Genomic DNA, 23,058 nt, shown 5'->3' on the forward strand with positions numbered 1-23,058 from the left:
TATCACAATGAAGGTGCTGTGAAAATACTCGGGGGGCAGTGGCTTCACATGGTATAAAAGCTGTTTGCCCTGTTGTTTGTGCAACTGTACAGATCCATCTCCGCTTTGTGGCCAGCAAAGACTCTCCATGCAGACAGTAATATATACATTACAGCCATTCAGTTCCGAGCATGTTCCTGGCAAATAGCATTTGACTGCCAATATACATGAAACTTCCTTCACTTTGATTCAAAAACTTAGATTATGAGGACAGCTTAACCACAATAAATGCCTTTTCCAAGATATCTGCCCATATATAAACCAACTTCTGAAGGGGCGACACCAACTTCAATGAAATGGCTATTGGTTTGCACATTTTTACCATTTGGACCACAGAAGCAGTAGAACATTTGTGAGCTTGCTAGTTCTCGGAAATCGATGCATCACACACAACTTTTTATGAAGCTGGGTAGATTAATTTTAATGGCAAACTATGGTATGTGATTAAGACCCTTTCAGTCTTAAGGATTTTAGAGGGAAAAGGACATTAAGTCATCAACATCATCTCTGAAGTCAAATTGCAAGTGAAATATTTAGGACACCTGATACAATTTCCAAGTTGTTTCCAAATGCAAACACAATTATGCACAAAATACTGGGCTTGAAAAGCTTGCAGGCCTGTTTTCCATAATGTACCATGAGTAGATCACATATTTGGTTTGACCCTGCGCTCGTGGGGTTTTCTACTGCTGTAGTTTCCTAAACTTGAGTGCCCACAACTGAAAAAATATATAGCCCACCAAAGTTTAATGATGATTAATAAGGAAAATTGTGGCTTTTAAAGCCAGAAGAGAAGCAACCAATCTTTAAAACAAGGGGATAACATGGTAACTTGCACAGCCATTACAAGCAGGTACTGAATCTAGCAAAATAATAATTGCCAGCACACAATTCTCCACTTTTACATTGTTCAACCTCACTTATTTTAAAGCTTCGTCGCCAAAGTATGAGAAATCAATTAAAAATATATTACTGCAAATGCATAACACACATAAAACACCAAACTATAGTAATAAAAATGGCCCGCATATATTAACTTAGCTTACTTATTTTGCGTATGTACATTTTTTTCAGCAATCAGTTGACACTGTATTGATCTAAAACTACTAACCAATGAAAAAGTTAAGAAACTCAAAAAACTAGTCTACTTCAAGAGCTCCGGAGCCGATATATTAATCTTTACATACTGAATTGTTCAATACGTGGAGACTTCACAATCCAAGACCCAAAACCATGCTGCTCCAGGTAGGTTTTCAGCAAATATTTCGCTCCTTGGTAGGACTCTGCCATAATCTAAATTTTAAAAGTTCAATTAATAATTTAACAGGGAGGTTGGTATAAAGAAATCCTCACAATGTGCTTTGAAAGTTTGCATACGGCAAGCTTGTTGAAATGCACATGCACCAAAAGGCCTATTTATCTCTAATAAAATTATTATTAACAATAATTATCATCCAAAAATCACAGGGCGGTACACGACATAAAAACACAAAATACAATTTAAGAAATGAAAACCAGTAACACCCCCCCGCCACAAACATATTTAAAAAGACATAAATTGCTTAATCTGCCAAAGGACTGGTTACAGGGAAATGTTTTCACTTGGTGCTTAAATAAGTTGACAGGCAAGCCTCCCTGGGGAGAACACTCTCGCATAATGTAGCTGGGTAGGAGAGCTGAAAATAATGCCAATATATTTCACATCTGGCAACAAATGTGCCCCTTTGGTTTCATATAGTACATGGGTAAAAAGGTAAAGGGACCCCGACCGTTAGGTCCAGTCGCAGACGACTCTGGGGTTGCAGCGCTCATCTTGCTTTACTGGCCGAGGGAGTAAAGCTTCCGGGTCATGTGGCCAGCATGACTAAGCCGCTTCTGGAGAACCAGAGCAGCGCACAGAAACGCTGTTTACCTTCCCGCTGGAGCGGTACCTATTTATCTACTTGCACTTTGATGTGCTTTTGAACTGCTAGGTTGGCAGGAGCAGGGACCGAGCAACGGGAGCTCACCCCGTTGCAGGGATTCGAACCACCGACCTTCACGGCCTTTTAGCAGCTGTGGTGGCTCATTTAGCAGAATTACTGTATTTAGCACTAATTCTGGAAGTTTACACTCAATTCTGACCCAACTAAGCCTCCTGTCAGGAGTGTACACTCTCCTAACCCACCAACCTATGCAAACTGCCTTTAACCCCCAGCCCCAGCCCTTTCTACAGTTCGAAGCTGAAGAGGGCACAAGGATCTATCAGCTACTTTATCATGCTATTCCTATCTTTTAAATACAAGATTAAAGCCAATTTAACACATTGGTTAAAGCAGGTGGATAGATTACTAAATTTCTTCCCTGTATCATGGTAAACAAATTATCGATGTGCTCTTGTTTTAAAATACAATAAAACCACGTATACTACTGAATTTCTTTCCAGATTAATGAATACTATTGAACTGTGACCTTTAGATTAACAGCTATTCAAATAACAAGATCTACGATACTGTTTCCCCTTGCTAGCGTTAAAACCAAACCAATTCTGAACTCAGTGAATGAACAAAATAGAATTCACGAGATCTGCACTTACAGCCAGTTTCCTTTCATCAAGTCTTACCTTTGCTTCGTGGTACGTGCCCGCTTTAAGTAAATCATCTCTCTTTGATTCTTTAACCACTAAATTGAAACGACTTAACATCGCAGCCTTGCAAAGACGACTTGCCATTGAAATTCCACTTTTGAAGGGTGAACTAGGTATGAAAAATAGTGACGATAAAGAGCACACTAGTGGTTACTTGTCTGAATTCAACTAGTTATAGAGAGCAAAGTTACTGAAAATCCTTAACAGGTTTTAGGGTTACGTGGAAAACCAGAAGCCTCTCTTAGATTCATAGAATCATAGAGTTGGAAGAGACCACAAGGGCCATCAAGTCCAACCCCCTGCCAAGCAGGAAACACCATCAGAGCACTCCTGACATATGGTTGTCAAGCCTCTGCTTAAAGACCTCCAAAGAAGGAGACTCCACCACACTCCTTGGCAGCAAATTCCACTGCCGAACAGCTCTTACTGTCAGGAAGTTCTTCCTAATGTTTAGGTGGAATCTTCTTTCTTGTAGTTTGGATCCATTGCTCCGTGTCCGCTTCTCTGGAGCAGCAGAAAATAACCTTTCTCCCTCCTCTATGTGACATCCTTTTATATATTTCAACATGGCTATCATATCACCCCTTAACCTCCTCTTCTCCAGGCTAAACATGCCCAGCTCCCTTAGCCGTTCTTCATAAGGCATCGTTTCCAGGCCTTTGACCATTTTGGTTGCCCTCCTCTGGACACGTTCCAGTTTGTCAGTGTCCTTCTTGAACTGTGGTGCCCAGAACTGGACACAGTACTCCAGGTGAGGTCTGACCAGAGCAGAATACAGTGGCACTATTACTTCCCTTGATCTAGATGCTATACTCCTATTGATGCAGCCCAGAATTGCATTGGCTTTTTTAGCTGCCGCGTCACACTGTTGGCTCATGTCAAGTTTGTGGTCAACCAAGACTCCTAGATCCTTTTCACATGTACTGCTCTCAAGCCAGGTGCCACCCATCTTGTATTTGTGGCTCTCATTTTTTTTGCCCAAGTCCAATACTTTACATTTCTCCCTGTTAAAATTCATCTTGTTTGTTTTGGCCCAGTTCTCTAATCTGTCAAAGTTATTTTATAGAATGCATAACCAAGATTAAAAGTAAAGGTAAAAGACCCATGACAGTTAAGTCCAGACGCGGTTGATGCTGGGGTTGTGGCGGTCATCTTGCTTTACAGGCCGAGGAAGCCGGCTTTTGTCTGCAGAGTTTTTCCGGGTCATGTGGCCAGCATGACTAAGCCACTTCTGGCGCAACAGAACACCGAAACCGGAGCAGTGCACAGAAACGCCATTTACCTTCCCGCCGGAGTGGTACCTATTTATCTACTTGCACTTTTTGGTGTGCTTTCGAACTGCTAGGTTGGCAGGAGCAGGGACCGAGCACATGAAAATAACTTCCCACTTGTTTTGAACAGAGGACGATTAAGCTAAGGTGCTTCTTTCAATTTAATGTACTTTTTGTTATAAACATTTACCTTTCTGTGATCTTCCCATTTAGCCCATCTACGACCTCCAGCGACAAGTCTCCTTGGGACCAATTCAAACTAAGAGATCTGCGTTCCAAGTCTACCTGTACAGCGCAAGCAGCAGATGCCAAGCTAATGCGAGGTTTGTTCACCATGTAGAACATGGGCAGTTTTGAAGTGAGAGCGTCATCTACCCGTTGTTTGATAGCTATTTCCAATCCTCGCGTATCATGGCAGTTCCCATCCCCTAAAAAACATTAAGAACCACACCAAATATTAAGAGAAGATCAAGGCATGCTTCTAGACTCTGAACCTTTGCTCTATGGAGATGTACAGTTCCCATTCACACTCTGCTTTAAGCCCCATTCCCATAGAACCTTAGTTTTCAGAAGTTAACAAGACATGTAGCACACTGAACGCAGATACTAGGAAACAGCCAGTGTTTCAATATTTAATATTGACTGAAAGAAGAGACTCAAGTCTAAATACACAAGGTGCATACTGGATGTGCACTAGGAAGTTTACCACATAACACTGGTCTTGAAAGACCTACATTGGCTCCCAGCACGTTTTTGAGCACAATTCAAAGTGTTGGTGTTAACCTTTAAAGCCCTAAACAGCCTCGGCTCAGTATACCTGAAGGAGCGTCTCCACCCCCATCGTTCTGCCTGGACGCTGAGATCCAGCTCCGAGGCCTTCTGGAGGTTCCCTCATTGCGAGAAGCAAAGCTACAGGGAACCAGGCAGAGGGCCTTCTCGGTAGTGGCGCCTGCCCTGTGGAACGCCCTCCCATCAGATGTCAAAGAGATAAACAACTGCCTGACATTCAGAAGACATCTTAAGGCAGCTCTGTTCAGGGAAGTTTTTAACGTGTGACATCTTAGTGTATTTTTGGTCTTTGTGGAAGCCGCCCAGAGTGGCTGGGGAAACCCAGCCAGATGGGCGGGGTACAAATAATAAATTATTATAATATTATTATTATTATTACACCAAGTGCAGCTTTCTACCCTGTGCATAAGTGTGCACAAACATGGAACTCTCTCTCAAACATTACTGGAGTTCACAATCAGAAATGGCAGAGAGGTGATCTTTTCATGCAAAGGGTACAGAATAAAAGTACAAGCACCATGTGAGTGTAGCATACAGATGAACTGATTTCATGTCAATTGGCCCAGAGATTGGATAGACTTAGCTTTCAACCTGTAAAGCAAAATTTTTCAAAACTATGTTTTGATATCTCGAAATACAGTTCCCATCAGGGCTATGGGAACTGTAACCCATGACATCTGGAGGGCACTAGGTTGTGAAAGGCTTTTAAAATGTCGTTTTATATTTTAGTACTGAATTTTGTAAGCTGGTTAAATACTTTGAATAGAAAAAAAAGATAAGACATTTATCAAACTTACAAGCTAAATTTCATGTCACTGTATGTTTCAGAAGCTGTTCTGTTTTGGGGGCCACTTAACAACCCAACAGACAAGCGTGAAAGTATGTGATCAGTTATGATGTATTTTAACAGTATTTAATAAACAGAAGTCACTCACTTACCAACAATGATCCTGTTAACATAAACGGGCTGAATGAAGTGACTTAGCAGGGCTCCCTGAACACCCAGTACTTCCCATCTTGTCAGTTTGTCACTAGCAGACATGCTGCTTATTCTGGAAATTTCAGCAGGACAGTAGACCGTGAGATAAACCTTGCCTTCAACGGCGACATGAAGGCACAGTTCCTCATCAGCTTCAAATGCAGATGCAGAATTGGGGCTGAGGCGTCTATAATTAAATATATAGCACAATAATTAAGATATAGCAGTCTCCCCAGTCATAGCAAAATAGAAGTCAGTCTCTAAGTGGATTCCTTGCTACCAGGGCCTTTCTTCAGCCAGAGCTTGACGGAACTCAAGTTCTAGCCCCTCTCAGGGACTAAAGGTAGCTGGCAAGGCTCCTTTTGTGCTAGGTCAACAGCTCAAAGAACTATGGTATCTTTGGCTAATAGGGAGCTATCAGCAGTATGTGATTTCCTTCCAACTGACCTTTTCCTATCACCCTGGCAAGCAATAGTATGCTAATACATGGAAATACACATAACGGACAGGCTCCACATTCATAACTGTTGTCACATTCACAATATCAATTATTTCTTTCAAGAGGACCCCTTCTCAACCACTAGGAAGCTATGTCAACAAGGGGAATCCTTTAAGGCTTGGATTCTGTAACAGCTAGTCTTCGTCCTTCAATATGAAAAGAGCCAGTCTGGGAAGGCAGGGAGCTCCTTTCCAAGATGAAAACAGGTGGTGCCCACCCAAAAGTGCCCTCTGTTCCTGCAGAATAACTGGTTCACAGCCCAGAAAAACCTACTGTAAATGGGTAGAAGTCTGCATACATACATACAAAAGCAAAACATGTTTGGTAATAACTGGCTAATTGCATATGAGTTAATTTATCAAAGAGAGTTCTATCCCTTCAGTTGTGAACAAAGCACTGTAAATTTACACTAACTCAGTGCTTGGGGAAAATCAAAAGATAGATGTTTGAAGCCGTGAAAATAAAATTAACAGCTATCTGTATGAACTGGGCTTCACTTAAATTTGATTTTGCATCACTTCTACGTTACTCTCCCTTTTTCTTTTCAGTAGGTTGGCCTTCCAATAATCGTAACTGCAAACCACTGCGATAATGTGTTACAAATCAGACTAATCAATATTACTTTCTTGTGCAGCAAATACAATGTAAAACCATCTTAATGAGAAAAACGCATCTGCATGAATTAAACTTTATAATGTTGGAATGTCTAATACTTACAGCCTGGACTTAATCTGAGCAGATCCTTTTGGTAACTGATTCATGTAGAGAAATATGCTTACGTTTGGTTTTAGCGCAAGCAAGTTTGAAGATGGCTCAATGCAAAATATGGACTTATCCATCATGGCAGCATTTTTACTGTAGTAGAGCAAAAGCTGTCTATAAAAATACCTTGAAAGAAGCATAAGTATTTCAGATACAACACAGGATGCATTTAAAATCTGTATTAGAGAAACCGGGATGAACACAAAACTTATAGTGTCAAATTACTTTTAGAGTCAAATTACATATTCCCAAGAATTAGCTGGCCCCAGAAGAGCTGGTCTGAAGCCTGGGGTGGGAGTCCCCAGCTGGCTGGGAGGCCCAGGGCAATCTTGGCATGACAGTTTAAGTCCGGTAGACCCCTGGTATGGGTCCCTGACCAGTTTAGCCCTCCAAGGCACGGTACAAGTGTACCGGCAGCAGTTTTAATTTGAGAAAAAGCAGCAGCGTTATTTATTTTTTTACCTAAGAAGAGAGCGTCTTGCAGTAACAACAGCATGAGAGTCATGCAATATTCTCCCATCTGGATGACCACATTGACTATAGTTGAATTCACCTGTTCCGATAGCGACCACCTCATGCTGTCTAACTAAAAACAAACAAACAAACATTTGAGAAATTTAGTTGCCCATTTTGGAATTCAGCTTTCTTTTTATTCAATGATATTTTTAGAGATACGTCCTAGAGCAGGGGTGCAAAACTGAATTTGAAGAAAGGACTGGGACCCCAAGCTGTCAGCTCCCTGTAGGCCAGTTTGACAGGCCTATCCATCACCTAACATCATTCGTAAAATGCAAGCCAGGCAATACAGTGGTACCTTGGTTTATGAACTTAATCCGTTCTGGAAGTCCGTTCTTAAACCAAAGCGTTCTTAAACCAAGGCGTGCTTTCCCATAGCAGCGGGGGGCTCAATTTACAAATGGCACACACTCAACAAGAAGCGGAACATGTTCTGCTTCCAAGGCAAAGTTCACAAACCAAAACACCTACTTCCGGGTTTGCAGCGTTCTTAATCCAAGTTGTTCATAAACTAAGCTGTTCTTAAACCAAGGTACCACTGTATGTGCCAAGTCCTAAGCGACAGCACCTCTCAATATTTCTTTTTGAATTTGACGCTAGATGCTCACCAGTCCCATGCCTAACTTTCAGTGATGAACGAGTGAGCATGGTTTGAGCCAAACCACATCACGGGGGGGGGGGATAGGGCAGCTTTATGGGGACCAGAAGTTGCCACTGCTGCCCTAGAGCAATTTAAACAATAACAACGTTTGTGCTTACCTCTTTCAATTATGAAAGCAGCCAGCGAACTGCTACAACTCTGGTACTCTGGATATTTAGCAGTCAAGCTGTTGAATGTTTCCCTGACAGCTTGAGAAATTTTTTCATACGCAAGATGCAGCCCTTCTAGTAAAGTTATAAAGATAAAGCAAAGAATCAAAACCAACTGTTTAGAAATATTGGAGATCATCACTAAATGGGAAAAATAGTGTGCATGAACGTTTATTCTCCTTGGTATAAGGAGGAAGTATTGTTGGGAAACTGTGTACGTGCAACTACTCACACAGAGACAATTAAGGTTTGGTAGACAGCCAGAAGGCAATCTGAAGGAGTAAGTCTGCCTGGTGGTAACAGAGACATGGAGACAGCTCCCTGATTGGTCAAGCTCTCTCAAAGGAGTGATAATTAATGGCCTACTAACTGGAATGTGTTAGTTCAGAGGTTCAGAGTTCTGTGTGTCAGTGTAGGAGTTGTGAGTCGTGTCAAAGAGAGCTAGCAAAAGATCCGTGTTCTGTTCCTGTAAATAGTCCACTGTATATAATAAACATCTAACTACAAGTTCTTGGTTCCTGCTTCGTCTATCCTGTCTGCCCAAGTTGCCAATTGCTTCTGTGGATTCTGCGTGTACTCTGTTAGGTCTGGCTAAGGTGCTGCAACTAGTCAGAAAGTTGCGAAACACCAAATAGGTTTTGCCAATAAGTATGGAATGGTAAATCCTTCTCTTGGGAGTCCACAGAGAGTACTTCAAGTAATGATCTGCTTTCTTAAGAATATACAAGTAGTACATAAGCAAACTTATCTTTACACAACAGTTCTTCCGTGCCATTCACTAGATTATGTAGCCTACTGCATCTCTGGTTATATCACCAATAATTGTTGTTTTTAGTTGACCAAAAACAAAGCAAAAACGAAAAAACCAGAGCGATAGCTAACTTGAGATGCCACAACCAAGTTCCATCTTTATAAGCTTAACAATTCTACACTTTATACAGCGATCACCAAAACAACACCTGCAGATGTTAAGGCACCAATGAAGGTCTTGCTTGGCACCCCAAGCGCTGGGTTAGTGGCTCACCTGTAAACTGTGCTATGGAAAAAGCAGTTTATTTGGTGATAAAAAATGAACATGCACAACCATACATTTGATAGAAAAACAGAAAATGCCTACCATAAGGAAGCTTTGAAATGTAGCTAGCTTCAGCTGTTCTTTGAGGTTCAGTTACGGTTGTAGTTTCTGAAAGATTCCTGGGAGGACCTGCAAAGATACCAAATTGGAAAAAATGAGAAGATAACAACCTAACATGTTACTTAAGAGAAATATATGCTCCTTTAACCACACAAGAGACGACTCTACACATGGACATCACCAGATGGGCAGCATCGAAATCAGATTGATTATATTCTCTGCAGCCAAAGATGGAGAAGCTCTATACAGTCAGCAAAAACAAGACCTGGAGCTGACTGTGGCTCAGATCATCAGCTTCTTATAGCAAAATTCAAGCTTAAACTGAAGAAAGTAGGAAAAACCACTGGGCCGGTAAGATACAATCTAAGTCAAATCCCTTATGAATAGACAGTGGAAGTGAGGAACAGGTTTAAGGATTTAGATTTGGTGGACAGAGTGCCTGAAGAACTATGGATGGAGGCTCGTAACATTATACAGGAGGCAGCAACGAAAACCATCCCAATGAAAAGGAAATGCAAGAAAGCAAAGTGGCTGTCCAATGAGGCCTTACAAATAGCGGGGGAGAGAAGGCAAGCAAAATGTGAGGGAGATAGTGAAAGATACAGGAAATTGAATGCAGATTTCCAAAGAATAACAAGGAGAGACAAGACCACCTTCTTAAATGAGCAATGCAAAGAAATAGAGGAAAGCAATAGAATGGGAAGAACCAGAGATCTGTTCAAGAAAATTGGAGATATGAAAGGAACATTTCGTACAAAGATTTCCATAATAAAGGACAAAAGTGGAAAGGACCTAACAGAAGCAGAAGACATCAAGAAGAGGTGGCAAGAATACACAGAGGAATTATACCAGAAAGAAATGGATGTCTCGTATACCCCAGGTAGTGTAGTTGCTGACCTTGAGCCAGACATCCTGGAGAGTGAAGTCAAATGGGCCTTAGAAAGCACTGCAAATAACAAGGCCAGTGGAAGTGATGGTATTCCAGCTGAACTATTTAAAAATTTTAAAAGATGATGCTGTTAAGGTGCTACACTCAATATGCCAGCAAGTTTGGAAAACTCAGCAGTGGCCAGAAGATTGGAGAAGATCAGTCTACATCCCAATCCCAAAGAAGGGCAGTGCCAAATACCGCACAATTGCACTCATTTCACACGCTAGCAAGGTTATGCTTAAAATTCTACAAGGAAGGCTCAAGCAGTATGTGGACCGAGAACTCCCAGAAGTGCAACCTGGATTTAGAAGAGGCAGAGGAACCAGAGACCAAATTGCAAACATGCACTGGATTATGGAGAAAGCTAGAGAGTTCCAGAAAGACATCTACTTCTGCTTCATTGACTATGCAAAAGCCTTTGACTGTGTCGACCACGGCAAACTATGGCAAGTTCTTAAAGAAATGGGAGTGCCTGATCACCTCATCTGTCTCCTGAGAAATCTCTATGTGGGACAAGAAGTTACAGTTTGAACTGGATATGGAACAACTGATTGGTTCAAAATTGGAAAAGGAGTACGACAAGGCTGTATTTTGTCTCCCTGCTTATTTAACTTATATGCAGAATTCATCATGCGAAAGGCTGGGCTGGATGAATCCCTAGCCGGAATTAAGATTGCCGGAAGAAATATCAACAACCTCAGATATGCAGATGACACAACCTTGATGGCAGAAAGTGAGGAGGAATTAAATAACCTTTTAATGAGGGTGAAAGAGGAGAGCGCAAAATATGGTCTGAAGCTCAACATCAAAAAACGAAGATCATGGCCACTGGTCCCATCACCTCCTGGCAAATAGAAGGGGAAGAAATGGAGGCAGTGAGAGATTTTACTTTCTTGGGCTCCATGATCACTGCAGATGGTGACAGCAGCCACGAAATTAAAAGACGCCTGCTTCTTGGGAGAAGGGCAATGACAGGCCTAGACAGCATCTTGAGAAGTAGAGACATCACCTTGCCAACAAAGGTTCGTATAGTTAAAGCTATGGTTTTCCCAGTAGTGATGTATGGAAGTGAGAGCTGGACCATAAAGAAGGCTGATCGCCGAAGAATTGATGCTTTTGAATTATGGTGCTGGAGGAGACTCTTGAGAGTCCCATAGACTGCAAGAAGATCAAACCTCTCCATTCTGAAGGAAATCAGCCCTGAGTGCTCACTGGAAGGACAGATCCTGAAGCTGAGGCTCCAGTACTTTGGCCACCTCATGAGAAGAGAAGACTCCCTGGAGAAGACCCTGATGTTGGGAAAGATGGAGGGCACAAGGAGAAGGGGGCGACAGAGGACGAGATGGTTGGATAGTGTTCTCGAAGCTACCAGCATGAGTTTGACCAAACTGCGGGAGGCAGTGGAGGACAGAGGTGCCTGGCGTTCTCTGGTCCATGGGGTCACGAAGAGTCGGACACGACTAAACGACTAAACAACAACAACAACCAATATATGCTACAAAGCAACACAACTGGTCTCTGGAATAGTCAAAGTACTCCACACATCAACTGGCTGCAATACAACTAGACCACGTGGGGCCAAAACTTTGGAATATTCCGACACACATCATAGACGCTATGAAGATTCAAAAAATGGCAGAAACGGGGGCAAGAAGATACAGTACTATCTACCACTCTTTTCAGTATCCCCAGCGCAAGGGCCCCAATATAGAATAAAAGATTGGGTTAGTCTACGATAACATTGTTCCCCCCACCCCTGAACCTGACAGTGAAGAGAGAAACATCATAGTAGCAAAAGTACCTGGATTTTCTAGATGTTTTGGTTCTGTCTCATCTAACTGCAGTAATTCATCAAGAGCAAGTTTTGCGGCATTGGATTTTGATTCCTTCTTGTTTTGCCCCAATCCAGTCTTATACTGAATGCCATCAACCACAGCACAAAATGCAAAGTATGATCCCAAGAGATTACCTTAAAAAGTGCCACAGGAAATCTTTCTTTAGATAAATGCAATTGTAAAAGTTTTATATTATTATAATTTATGCATATTGCATTTCACCAAATTTGAATTCCGTTGTATCTAATAGCTCAAGGTTGGTAGAAAACCAATCATTCCAGGGATATGCAGACAGCGCTGCTCTTTCCTAATCTTCATTCTCCAGCCAAACCAAGATGTAGCTATCATATCATCGTGACACCGAACTTCAAGTATGACATATATTTGAATATTATTTTCATTTCCAATATAAATTGGGTTTCTAATCAGTTATTTGGGACTGTCAAATGACAGAAACTTCTTCTAGATAAATGTTTTAGATGGAGTTACTGATTTCACCAATTCCAAGCATTATGACTTATGCTTTGCATTTCTAGAGCAGGGAATGAGGGAATGAGGATACTATGAGCAACCAAGCAAAGGCAAGTAACCTCTCTAACATTTTATGAAGGAATGGCGGTAGCACAGGAAAGGCTGCAAAATATCTAAATGGCAACCGAGGAATAGTATGTCATGGGTCGATTTTAATCAAGTTGTGCAGCCATTGAAATAACAGAGGGACCAAACTAATATGATATGGCAGCTTTGAATGCTACCTATTAAACAGCACCCGTAACGTCCCAGTACTACAATAGAGTGGATTCCCAAGAAAGTGAAATTTTAAAAATATATATATTTACCTGTTGCTACTGTTTCCTTTAATTCAAGCTGTACACGCTGCATTTGTGCAAACTGATGCAAAGCAGATACTGGGTTTATATCCCCTCGTTTATATTTTGTGACAAATTCCTTCGGAATTTTCTTGGGAGGAAGTGAAGTGATTGGAACAATGGGTCCTGCTTTGGAATATAGGCAGTCAGGAACTTGACCTAAAATGCATTAGTTGATAATAGCATAAGTCAAAATATTTGCTTGGCAGCTTTCGTCAGTTCATTTTTGGCTATTCAGAAAGTGCTTCTTCACCTTATCAAAAGCATTGTGACATTTTTCAACTTTTTGAAAGCTATTTTTATTTTCAGGGTTGTTACTTTATGAAGTTTTTATAAACGACATTTATGTGGTATTTCTCCCAATGAACAAGGTAATGAGAGTTACAGAAAGAATAATGAGTCAGTCAAGAATAATGAGGAAAGGTAATGAGAGTCAGTCAGGTGGAGTGGGATTGAACTGTAGACTGCTTGCACATAAAGCCTATTATGGATACTGGGGAGTTCTTGGGATATTTCCACATATAATTAAGGGACTTCAGGCACTTGGGATATTTCCACATATAATTAAGGGACTTCAGGCACTTTAAAGACAAACATTTAAAAAGAAAGACACAAATGTGGGGCTGGTTAAAGAACTGTGAACACAATCCCATAGCAATGCATCTAGATTCCTTGCCTCAATAGGGTTTTAATTATTAAAGCAAAAACATATATTAAAACCAATTAAACATGATGAAGCATTGAGCTATTAACTGGAAGATCTTTGAACAAGTAGCTTTAAGATAAGCAAAGGCAATGTTCTCTCCACACATTTTTTTTGAGTCTCCAAAAATTCTGATTTCACAGGTATGCGGTCCTAAGAGGTATAAACTCACACAACATTCAGATGGCCAATGAGTATCTTTTGTTTCGGCCAGACCGGTGAAGAAACCTTGCTGTTAAAAGCAAAAATGATTTTGGAGAACAAAAACAAATAGCAGCAGCAGAAATTTGGAAGAGCACAGGTTAAGACCAGCAGAGTAAGTTAAAAATGCTAATTTGGCTGCGATCACATCAGATATAGGAAACAGCCTTATTTGAAACACATTTGAAACACTTATGCCACTTTAATAATCATGGCTCACCCGGCCTACCCGAAGTGTGGAAATGGTAGTTGTTAAGGGTACTGGAAACTGTAGCTCTGAGTGCAAAACTACAGTTTGTAGGAGTCCTCGAGCAAAGCCATGGCAGTTAAAACAGAATTAAAAGGGCTCTAAAATATGTCGTGCGGATGTGACCTAACTCCGATCAGCGTCGGACAGCATGGCAACATCTGGAGAGGCCAGGGCACACCACCTCCAGATATTTTGGCCAGCATTTGGCCACAAAGAGAGGGGGGGGCGACACTGGGTTAGAAATTATTCAAGAAAACTGCCAGAAACTGCCTTTTCCTCCAGACAGAAGCAAAATCCTTCAGATACTCCCAACATAACAGGAAAAAAGCCTTCCAAGACCGTCAGCCGAAAACGGCTGTTTACAAAAACCAATATGATTACCTGAGATGTTCGTCACCTTGGAAGCCAAGGTGGAAATGTTAGACGTTTCTGCCGGTAAAAACATGGCTTTGGCGCTCTCTGCCTGCGGAAACAAGGGAGCCGAGGCCTGCAGAGAAGGTTGTGGCGGTGGCTGGGCGGGCAGGTTCTTCTTCAGCATTTGGGCAAAGCTGGGCACTCGGGACGCCTGGGGCCAGTCACTCGCCATCTTGCCCCGACCTGGAAACAAAAGCAGGAGTTATTGCCAGAGATTCAGGACTGCTGGGGCGTGTGGGCCCAGCCTTAGGGACACCTGCCCGCTCCTAGTAACGCAGTAAGGAGGAGGGGGAAAGGAACCCAAACGCCGCTGACTTGACCAGACCTTCCTCAGAAAAGGATTTAAACCGACAACAAAGGTCAAACACACGATCCTTCCGCAGACAAGATGGCGCAGCGATGCGCCGGGCCTGTAGGCCTCCCTTCCGGAGCCACAGAATGACGCCACCTTGGCCCAACGGAACGCAGCATCCTTCGGGCCAAACCAACCAATTCCAACAGAAGCCGGGCGCGCAGGCTGCAAAGAGGGGCATGGCTGCTCAAGCTCTCGAAGCGCTTTTCGCGGTCCCACAACCACCGCCCGAGGGAGAACGCCCTCGCGTCAGGGTGCGCCACTCGCAGGGCCCCACGCGTAACACAGGCAGCTTGTTTCCTTGGTCTCTCTTCCCCTACATCCACCATCGTGCTAATGGCTCCTGCGGCACCACAAATACTCAATGGTCACTGGCACCCCTGAAGTGGGGGGTGGTGGGGGAGTTCCTGGGGACATTCATTTATTATTTATTTAATTATTTACATCTATATACAGTGGACGCTCGGGTTGCAAACGTGATCCGTGCGGGATGCATGTTCGCAACCCGCAGCAGCGCATCTGTGCACGTGCAGGTTGCAATTCGGCGCTTCTGCACATGCGCAAAGCGCAAATTAGCACTTCTGCGCATGCGCGACCGCCGAAACCCAGAAGTAACCCGTTTCGGTACTTCCGTGTTTCGGCGGTCTGTAACCTGAAAAAACGCAACCTGAAAGCGTCTATAACCCGAGGTACGACTGTACCACTTTTATCTTCCAACAGTCTCAAGGTGGGGTGCAGTGGCCAGATTTACGTATAAGCCAGACAAGTGATAGCTTAGGGTCCCCACTCTCTTGGGGGCCCCCCAAAAAATTAAAGGAAAAAAACCTGGATGTACATTTCCAAAATATAAGATAAAAAACAAGTAAAACAAAACCGACATACAGCAAAAATAAATGGTGTTGTGTAGGCTCCTGTGATGTAAGTAATGGGCCCCACCTGCTAGCCTGCTCCCTAAAATATCACTGGTTTGCTCATTTCTATATATAGGGTGCCTACAGTCTGCACGGACTGGTCCATAAATTACCATATAGCATATATGCAACACAAAAGACAGTGGCAACTTGTTGTTGACAAAGGACAGCCGGACATATAAAGGGCCCCATTGCCTTCAGTAGCTTAGGGCCTCATCAAACCTAAATCTGGCCCTGGTGGGGTGTATGGTTCCCCCCCCCCAGCCTGTGAAGTAGGTTAGGCACAAGGTGGCCCAGGGAGGTTCACGGCCGAGTGGGGATTTGAACCCTGCTCTCCCAGGCCCTAGTCAAATACTTTAATCATTGCACCACACTGTAAAAATACATGGAAAGTGCCTTAAAAAAAATCCCAAACACCTGGTTTGGGTGGTTTATGGGACTTTTAAACAAAACATTTTAAAGAAAACTTGGCATCATATCTGAATTAAAATGAAGGGGGATGAATTCCAGAAACTTGGAAAGACTCAAGGTTAGTAATGGTACCAAAACCTGGCAAAGATCCTGATATTAGACTCATACCTTTCAACTGCATTAATCAAGATTCAAAAATATTTTCATGCAGACAGATTAGCAGAATTAACGCTTCACCTGATTGGCAAAAATCATGTGGGCTTTGTAAAAGGGAGGATTTAAACACTTTAATTTTTATTTTTTTTATTTCAGAAAAAGAACTGCCAAATAAGTTTAAATAGCATCACTAGATTTCACAATGCATTCCACAACCAGATTTTCTTTCTTTCTTCTCTTAAAACAAATGAGGTTCAATTCCAAATTCGTTCAACTTATACATAATTTACAGAAAAGCAGTAAGGCTATAATTAGAAATCATGGTTAGGACAGAGACACAAAACAGAGGGGCCTTTTATTGCCCCTACTTTTTGGAACTTTTGACAATAAGTAGAGCCCTTGGCTATAAAAATTAAAACTTTAATTTGCAAATTTAATAACAAAAAGGGGAAAAGGAAAAACAAATATGGCAAAATAGTAATAAACACCCATCACATATATAAAAATAGAGATAAACCACTTGTGGAGGGTGTCATAATACATGATACAACACACAAGTTAAACTTATCTGCAGATGTTACAGACTTTATGCTTTTCGGTGGGTGAGTGGGACTTCTCAATTTGGTACTACCAAGCATCCAAATTAGCTCTAATAAACAGAATGTACACAGCTGAGAAGCAAATGGAATTGGAACATCTCTACAGGAAATCTCAAACCAAAACAATACATCTCTTATTCACTAAAGCAGTATTAAAAATTTGGGTCAGACTCCTCAGTTAGCTTTCTTTCCACTGACATCAATCCTTCAAAATGAATCTGTGCTCTAATAATCACGCTCTATTATTATCACTACTAATTTTATTTTAATACACTTCTCTACTAACTTTTTGTGCCTTGTATTCACATCTAACAAATTACATTTTGCTCCCCACTTACATTCAACTTTTCATTAGGCACCCCCTTCAAAAAAACAAACCACAGCAATGATAAGACAGCACTAAGGTCTCTGAACCACATAACAATACAAAAGCATTTATCTGAGTTTCTTTTTAAAGCATTTATGCTTTCCGGCCCATCCCAGAAGTTTTGAATATATTGACTGACTACAGAGCCATGGCAGTGATGGAAACTAAGGCTACAAAGACAACAATATTGTTTTTATTATTAAATTCATTACCTTCCCTCCAACAGCAGGTTCTGGGGCATGCTAAAACTATTAGAAATTCCTAATTAAACACAGCTAAAACAGATTAGTCACAGGAATAGGGAGGGTCCTGAAGACACACTACACAGGTGATAATCATCAGAGTAAAGTAGTGGGCCTTCAACGTTTGCCAAAAGCCTAGTCAAAGCGTAGACACAGAATCTGAGAGTTATGGAGTTGGAAGGGACCTAAAGGATCATCTAGTGCAACCCCCTGCAATGCAGAAATCTTGCCCACAGCCACCCCTGGGTGGGCTCGAACCACCAACCTTCTGGTTAACAGCAAGATACACTGACCCACCGCAGGGAGGAAATTCCCTAACTTTGGAGCTGCAGAAAAGAATGCCCCCCTCTCACCCAGGCCACCACATTGCTAGTATTTGATCTTCCCTCTACTATTTATGTGCAGTTATTTTGATGTTCTGTACCTTTTAGTACCTAAATAAAAATACTTTTAAAAAAGGCAACAAGAGGCAAAGCACGTTTCTGGTTAGGCAGGCCACCTGACACATTTCTAAGAGAAATGACGGCATATATGCACATTAACCTTCCATCCTAAATTTACATCCTTTCAAGCAATACCTTTAAAAAGAAGTTTGTATTTTATATATCAAGCATTACTCAACCAAATTCCAAACGGCATTAATGAAGAGGCTTTTTTTTTTAAGTGTGCCTACACAAACATTTCATATTCAAATTAAACATCAAAAACACTGGCAAAATTTATCCAGGAAACCTACTTTAGAACTGGCACAACTGAAAGTAGAGACCTAGCAGCCTCTCAGTAAGTGAGGAAGAAGAAGTGAACAGCTGAGCCCTCAAGTACAATTACAAGACCCAAAACATGCTTTTGCATATCAAAGGCAACTGCTGACATGTGGAAATAGTCAGCTTGCAACTCCTCCTCACCTACACGCAACTCCCAACCAAGCCCGTCTCAATCTGGGCTCCCTGCAAACAGAGCAGGAGAGAAAAGCAACAGACCAAACCAACTGAAAGGAAAAAAGGGGTGACAGGGAGAGTTCATTCCCCCTTTCTTATTATTTAAAGTCCATTTTTCTTTTATTACCATAACATTTCTCCAGCATTTAAAGGCACCTCTGACCTATTCTTCATACTGTATAATATGTTTGGTATATCCTACAGGCGGAGTATTAAGAAAAGGTTTCTCCCCCTGCTGTAGAAATAATGGTTTGTGCAAGACCTCATTGATGAAGGGGTGTGGTGCAAGAAGAGTACATGGGGTCTACCAAGGAGGGGTTTAGGGCTGCGATTAAACCATTTATTTTTGTATGATAAGAATAAGAATGAATTTTATTATTTATACCCTGTTGACCTGGCTGGGTTTCCCCAGCCACTCTGGTCGGCTTACAGAATATATAAAACATAATAAATAATCAAACATTAAAAACTTCCCTAAGCAGGGTTGCCTTCAGATGTCTTCTAAAAGTTGTATAGTTGTTTATTTCCTTGACATCTGATGGGAGCGTGTTCCACAGGGCGGGTGCCACTACCGAGAAGGCCCTCTGCCTGATTCCCTGTAACTTCACTTCTTGCAGTGAGGGAACAGCCAGAAGGCCCTCAGAGGTGGACCTCAGTGTTTGTGCAGAACGATGGAGGTGGAGACGCTCCTTGGCTGAGGCCATTTGGGATTTTAAAGGTCAGCACCAACACTTTGAATTGTGCTCAGAATGCACTAGGAGCCAGTGAAGATCTTTTAGGACCAGTGTTATTTGGTCCTGGTGGCCACTCCCGGTCATCAGTCTAGTTGCCACATTCTGGATTTGTTGTAGTTTCTGGGTCACCTTCAAAGGTAGCCCCATGTAGAGCGCATTGCAGTAATCCAAGTGGGAGATAACCAGAGCATGCACCACTCTGGCAAGACAGTCCGCAGGCAGGTAGGGTCTCAGCCTGCGTACCAGATGGAGCTCGTAGACAGCTGCCCTGGACACAGAATTGGAAGCTGTCTGCAGACAAACGCCAGCTCCCTCGGCCTATAGAGTGAGATGAACGCGCAAACCCCAGAGTTGTCCGTGACTGGACCTAATGGTCAGGGGTCCCTTTACCTTTACCTTCATGATAGAGGGAAAGGTTACTCAAAGCAACTTACAAGTTTTAAATGAAACTTAATAAATAATTAATAAATAATGCTTATAAAGCATCTCACCTGCTGGCGGGTGCTTTGCAAATTCACACAGACACCTCACCCAAAGCACATTTGAAACTACAGCAAAGGTTAATCTAGTTAGAACCCCTCGTAGCCCAAATCTAACACTCCAAATGCCTTGTCCTTTCACCTGCATGCAGGTGTTTTGTGCTTTAGCGCTGAGCAAACCGTCATGATAAAATAGAAGCTGGGCAACTTGTACGCGTTTTTATTTTTCCGAAGTCCATGGTTCCAGAAAGACTTCCACAACAAGCAAATGCGGCCCTTCCACATTGATCTTTTGGAGTAACCATCTCTAGGTCGGCTTAAAAAGGGCCCTGTGTCCGTGTTTTCAATATATCCCATTAATGGGTGTGTGAGTTTTTAATGCATTTTTTGAAAGCCACTTTGAGTGGGGTTTTTTTCTTTTTACACAACCAAGCGGTGCTATAAATTTTATGAAATGCAGTAAATCGGTTTTAAAATGTGTGGCACCTTTTGAAACAGCTATGCAGGGGAGCCTTCCGTCCCGAAGGGGAAGCTCTTGAGCCTTCCTATTTCTGCAAGGAGAGGAAATCCTGGCCTCTGAGAAAAGACTGAAGATTGCTTAGAAACAGCAAACCCTCAGAGACGAAGGTCGAGATCACATGGTGTGTGGCTGTTTCCCTCTTGGTCGCAGGTGCGTTTGCAGCTGAAGGGAAAATTACCAGCCAGGAAACCCTAAATTAAAAAGTTATTACAATTTGCCTTAGGTTGATACAAACTGAGGAGGAAAGAACAAGGAGGACAAGTAGAGAAACGAAGCTTCTGGGGGCAGACGCCTCTTGCTCTGGACTTGCCTTGTCAGCCTGGTAGCGTCCACATTTCGCAGGATTACAACTCCCATCAACCCTGGCTAGCATGGCCGATGGCACTTCAGATAGCTCAGTTGGTAGAGCATGGCCGATGGCACTTCAGATAGCTCAGTTGGTAGAGCATGAGGCGCTTAACCTCAGGACTGCAGGTTCGAGTCCCACGTTGGGTAAAAGATTCCTGCCTTGATCTAGATGACCCTCGTGGTCCTTTCCAACTCTACAATTCTATGATTTTATTATAGAAACTGTAGTCCAAAACCTCTGGAATGTGCCAGGTCGAGGAAGACTGATCCAGACACCAGCAGGGGCCTCACAGTGCTGTGGGCGGTGTCTGTAATTTTGTTTTGTTTTGTTGTTATGTTATGCAGGTTGAGCTCCTTGCAAACAGAGGGGTGGGGTGGGGGGGAGGAAGCAATAGACGAGTGATGGGGGGAAAGGGGTGGCAGTGCATGTTATGTATTCAGTGGTCTGTGTCTGCCTGAGCTTGAGTCTGGACTAAGGATTCTGAGCTCCTGTGTTCTGATTCGATACATGATATCCAATTACAGAACAATTCAGGATTTGGGCCTCTGCCATTGGCTGTTAAACTCTGAGTCATGATTCGCAGCTTCGAAGTTTAGACAGCCAATCATGTTGGGAGTGGGAGTGGCCCAGGCCTTCAGAAATGTATATAAGCAGTTGCTTTGCCCCTGTTACCCAGTTATGTAGTTCAATAAAGGTTCTTGCTGTTATCACTGTGTCTTGCCTCACGGGAAACCACCTACACTTCAGTATGTGAGACTTATGCAGGGTTTGCGCTTTCTTTTGGTAATAAGCCGGGGGGGCATTTGATGTTGCCGCCTCCTCCTTTCTCCGGCCGGGCTATCTCCTTCTTCCAGGAGAGAGAAGGAACCCCCATCCCTGGGCAGAGGCGACTGAAGCTCACACAATCTGGAGGCAGGGGACTCAGTTGGATAAACAAGTTGGGCAGGCTGGGTCGTCCTCTTATATACCTGCTGGGATTGACAAGGCATCTGACCCTCACCTTAATCTCATAGCTCTCCTGTAGCTGCCTCTGATTGGTTATCATTTAACTCTCACGGGAAATAATTAGCATCACATGTCATGTGCATGAAAGTTGCCAAACCAATTAACCAACTAGAAGGATTACTGTTAATAGCACCAGTTTTCCTATACTGTAACTTGATATTGCTGAATATGGGCAGGTCTATGGCCTGGGCAGGCCGGGTCGTCCTCTTATATACCTGCTGGGTATGATGTGTGGTGCTAATTATTTCCCGTGAGGGTCAGATGCCTTGTGATCAAGACCCCACCAACCTCCAGTTCGTGTGGTATGAGGGCCAGACCATAATGGCAGCTTCACCTGGCAGTATATCGCAGGTGAAACCACCACTGCTCCGGGGTCCCTCTTCCACCAAGGTGAATTCGCCATCGCGGTCTGTTCCTCGTACCAGTCCGGGGCAATGGATTGATACATTGCCCAGGCCTAAACATCAGCCTCACACACACACCCATCTCACACACACGCTGGCTTCTCTTCCTGCCACATGTTTCTTTATGGCATGAATGGTGATGCTACGCTCATGTGCTCAGTCACCTGGTTGACTGCTGTAAAAACAGGATTCAAGCATTTGTGGGCTATTGGCCTCATCCAACTTCTTTTGTTTCTCTTTTTCAGATTTGCGAACTACTGAAAGTAATTTCAGCAAAACCAGATTGCCATTTAATGTGTATTATTATCCCCCCTGAACAGTTCCCTGACCAGCTGACTCTGCTTCTAGCCGCCCCCCCCTTTTGAGTGGTTTCTCTTTTATTTCCACTCCTTTCCCCACAACACATCCTGTTCTCCAATCTGCGCTTCATTGCATTAGCTGCCTGAAGAGCACCAAGGATGTTGCTGTGCCTGGAGTTGGGCAAATGTCTGCTGAGAGGTTCCTTTCCGTCAATAAGCTTCCATTTGCTGCTCACTTTACTGTTCCCGTCAGGTAAGCAACTTCTTATTACCACCATCTCTTAACTCCGTGGTCTTTAAACTATTCTAACCTGGGATACATTTTTAACCCCAAAATTCACTATTATTTTTTGCTTATATCAATAATTTTTAATGGTACTGTCAAACTACTATTTGGCAAGATATAGGCTAATCTTGATTATCTGGGGTTAATCAGGTTGACACATACTCTTTATGAAGTTGCAACGTCTCCCTTGAATTGTAAGCCATCTGATTCAGCTCTTAATTTCTTTTACCTGCATTCCTTTCTTTTTCTTATAAGGCAGCGCTGTAGACCAGTCTGCAGATATGATTGTCAGGGGAAATGAGCGAGTCATCCTGAAATGCTCCCAACCAAAAACCCGCTTTAGCTACATGTACTGGTATAAGCAAGAAAGGAGGAAA

General features: G+C 42.6%; 1 protein-coding gene across 3 annotated transcripts; it reads right to left on the bottom strand.

Annotated features, from left to right (window-relative positions):
* Positions 1-1,187: 1,187 nt before the first annotated feature.
* On the bottom strand, positions 1,188-18,627 carry ADAD1 (adenosine deaminase domain containing 1). Of its 3 annotated transcripts, none has more exons than XM_053370392.1 (12): positions 18,573-18,627; positions 14,597-14,812; positions 13,032-13,220; positions 12,159-12,326; positions 9,409-9,495; positions 8,241-8,366; positions 7,428-7,551; positions 6,921-7,091; positions 5,665-5,891; positions 4,127-4,364; positions 2,642-2,774; positions 1,188-1,332 (listed from the first exon to the last, which is right to left on the bottom strand). In XM_053370392.1, the coding sequence occupies exons 2-12, from the start codon at positions 14,799-14,801 to the stop codon at positions 1,219-1,221; spliced, it is 1,782 nt and encodes a 593-aa protein (XP_053226367.1). In that variant the 5' UTR covers positions 14,802-14,812; positions 18,573-18,627; the 3' UTR covers positions 1,188-1,218. The 3 variants fall into 3 exon arrangements, with proteins under 3 accessions (XP_053226367.1, XP_053226368.1, XP_053226366.1); XM_053370393.1 differs by lacking the exon at positions 18,573-18,627 and adding an exon at positions 18,404-18,562; XM_053370391.1 differs by lacking the exon at positions 18,573-18,627 and adding an exon at positions 14,955-15,110.
* Positions 18,628-23,058: the final 4,431 nt, after the last annotated feature.

The sequence above is a fragment of the Podarcis raffonei genome, chromosome 17 (genome assembly GCF_027172205.1).
Source record: "Podarcis raffonei isolate rPodRaf1 chromosome 17, rPodRaf1.pri, whole genome shotgun sequence".
NCBI lineage: Eukaryota > Metazoa > Chordata > Lepidosauria > Squamata > Lacertidae > Podarcis > Podarcis raffonei.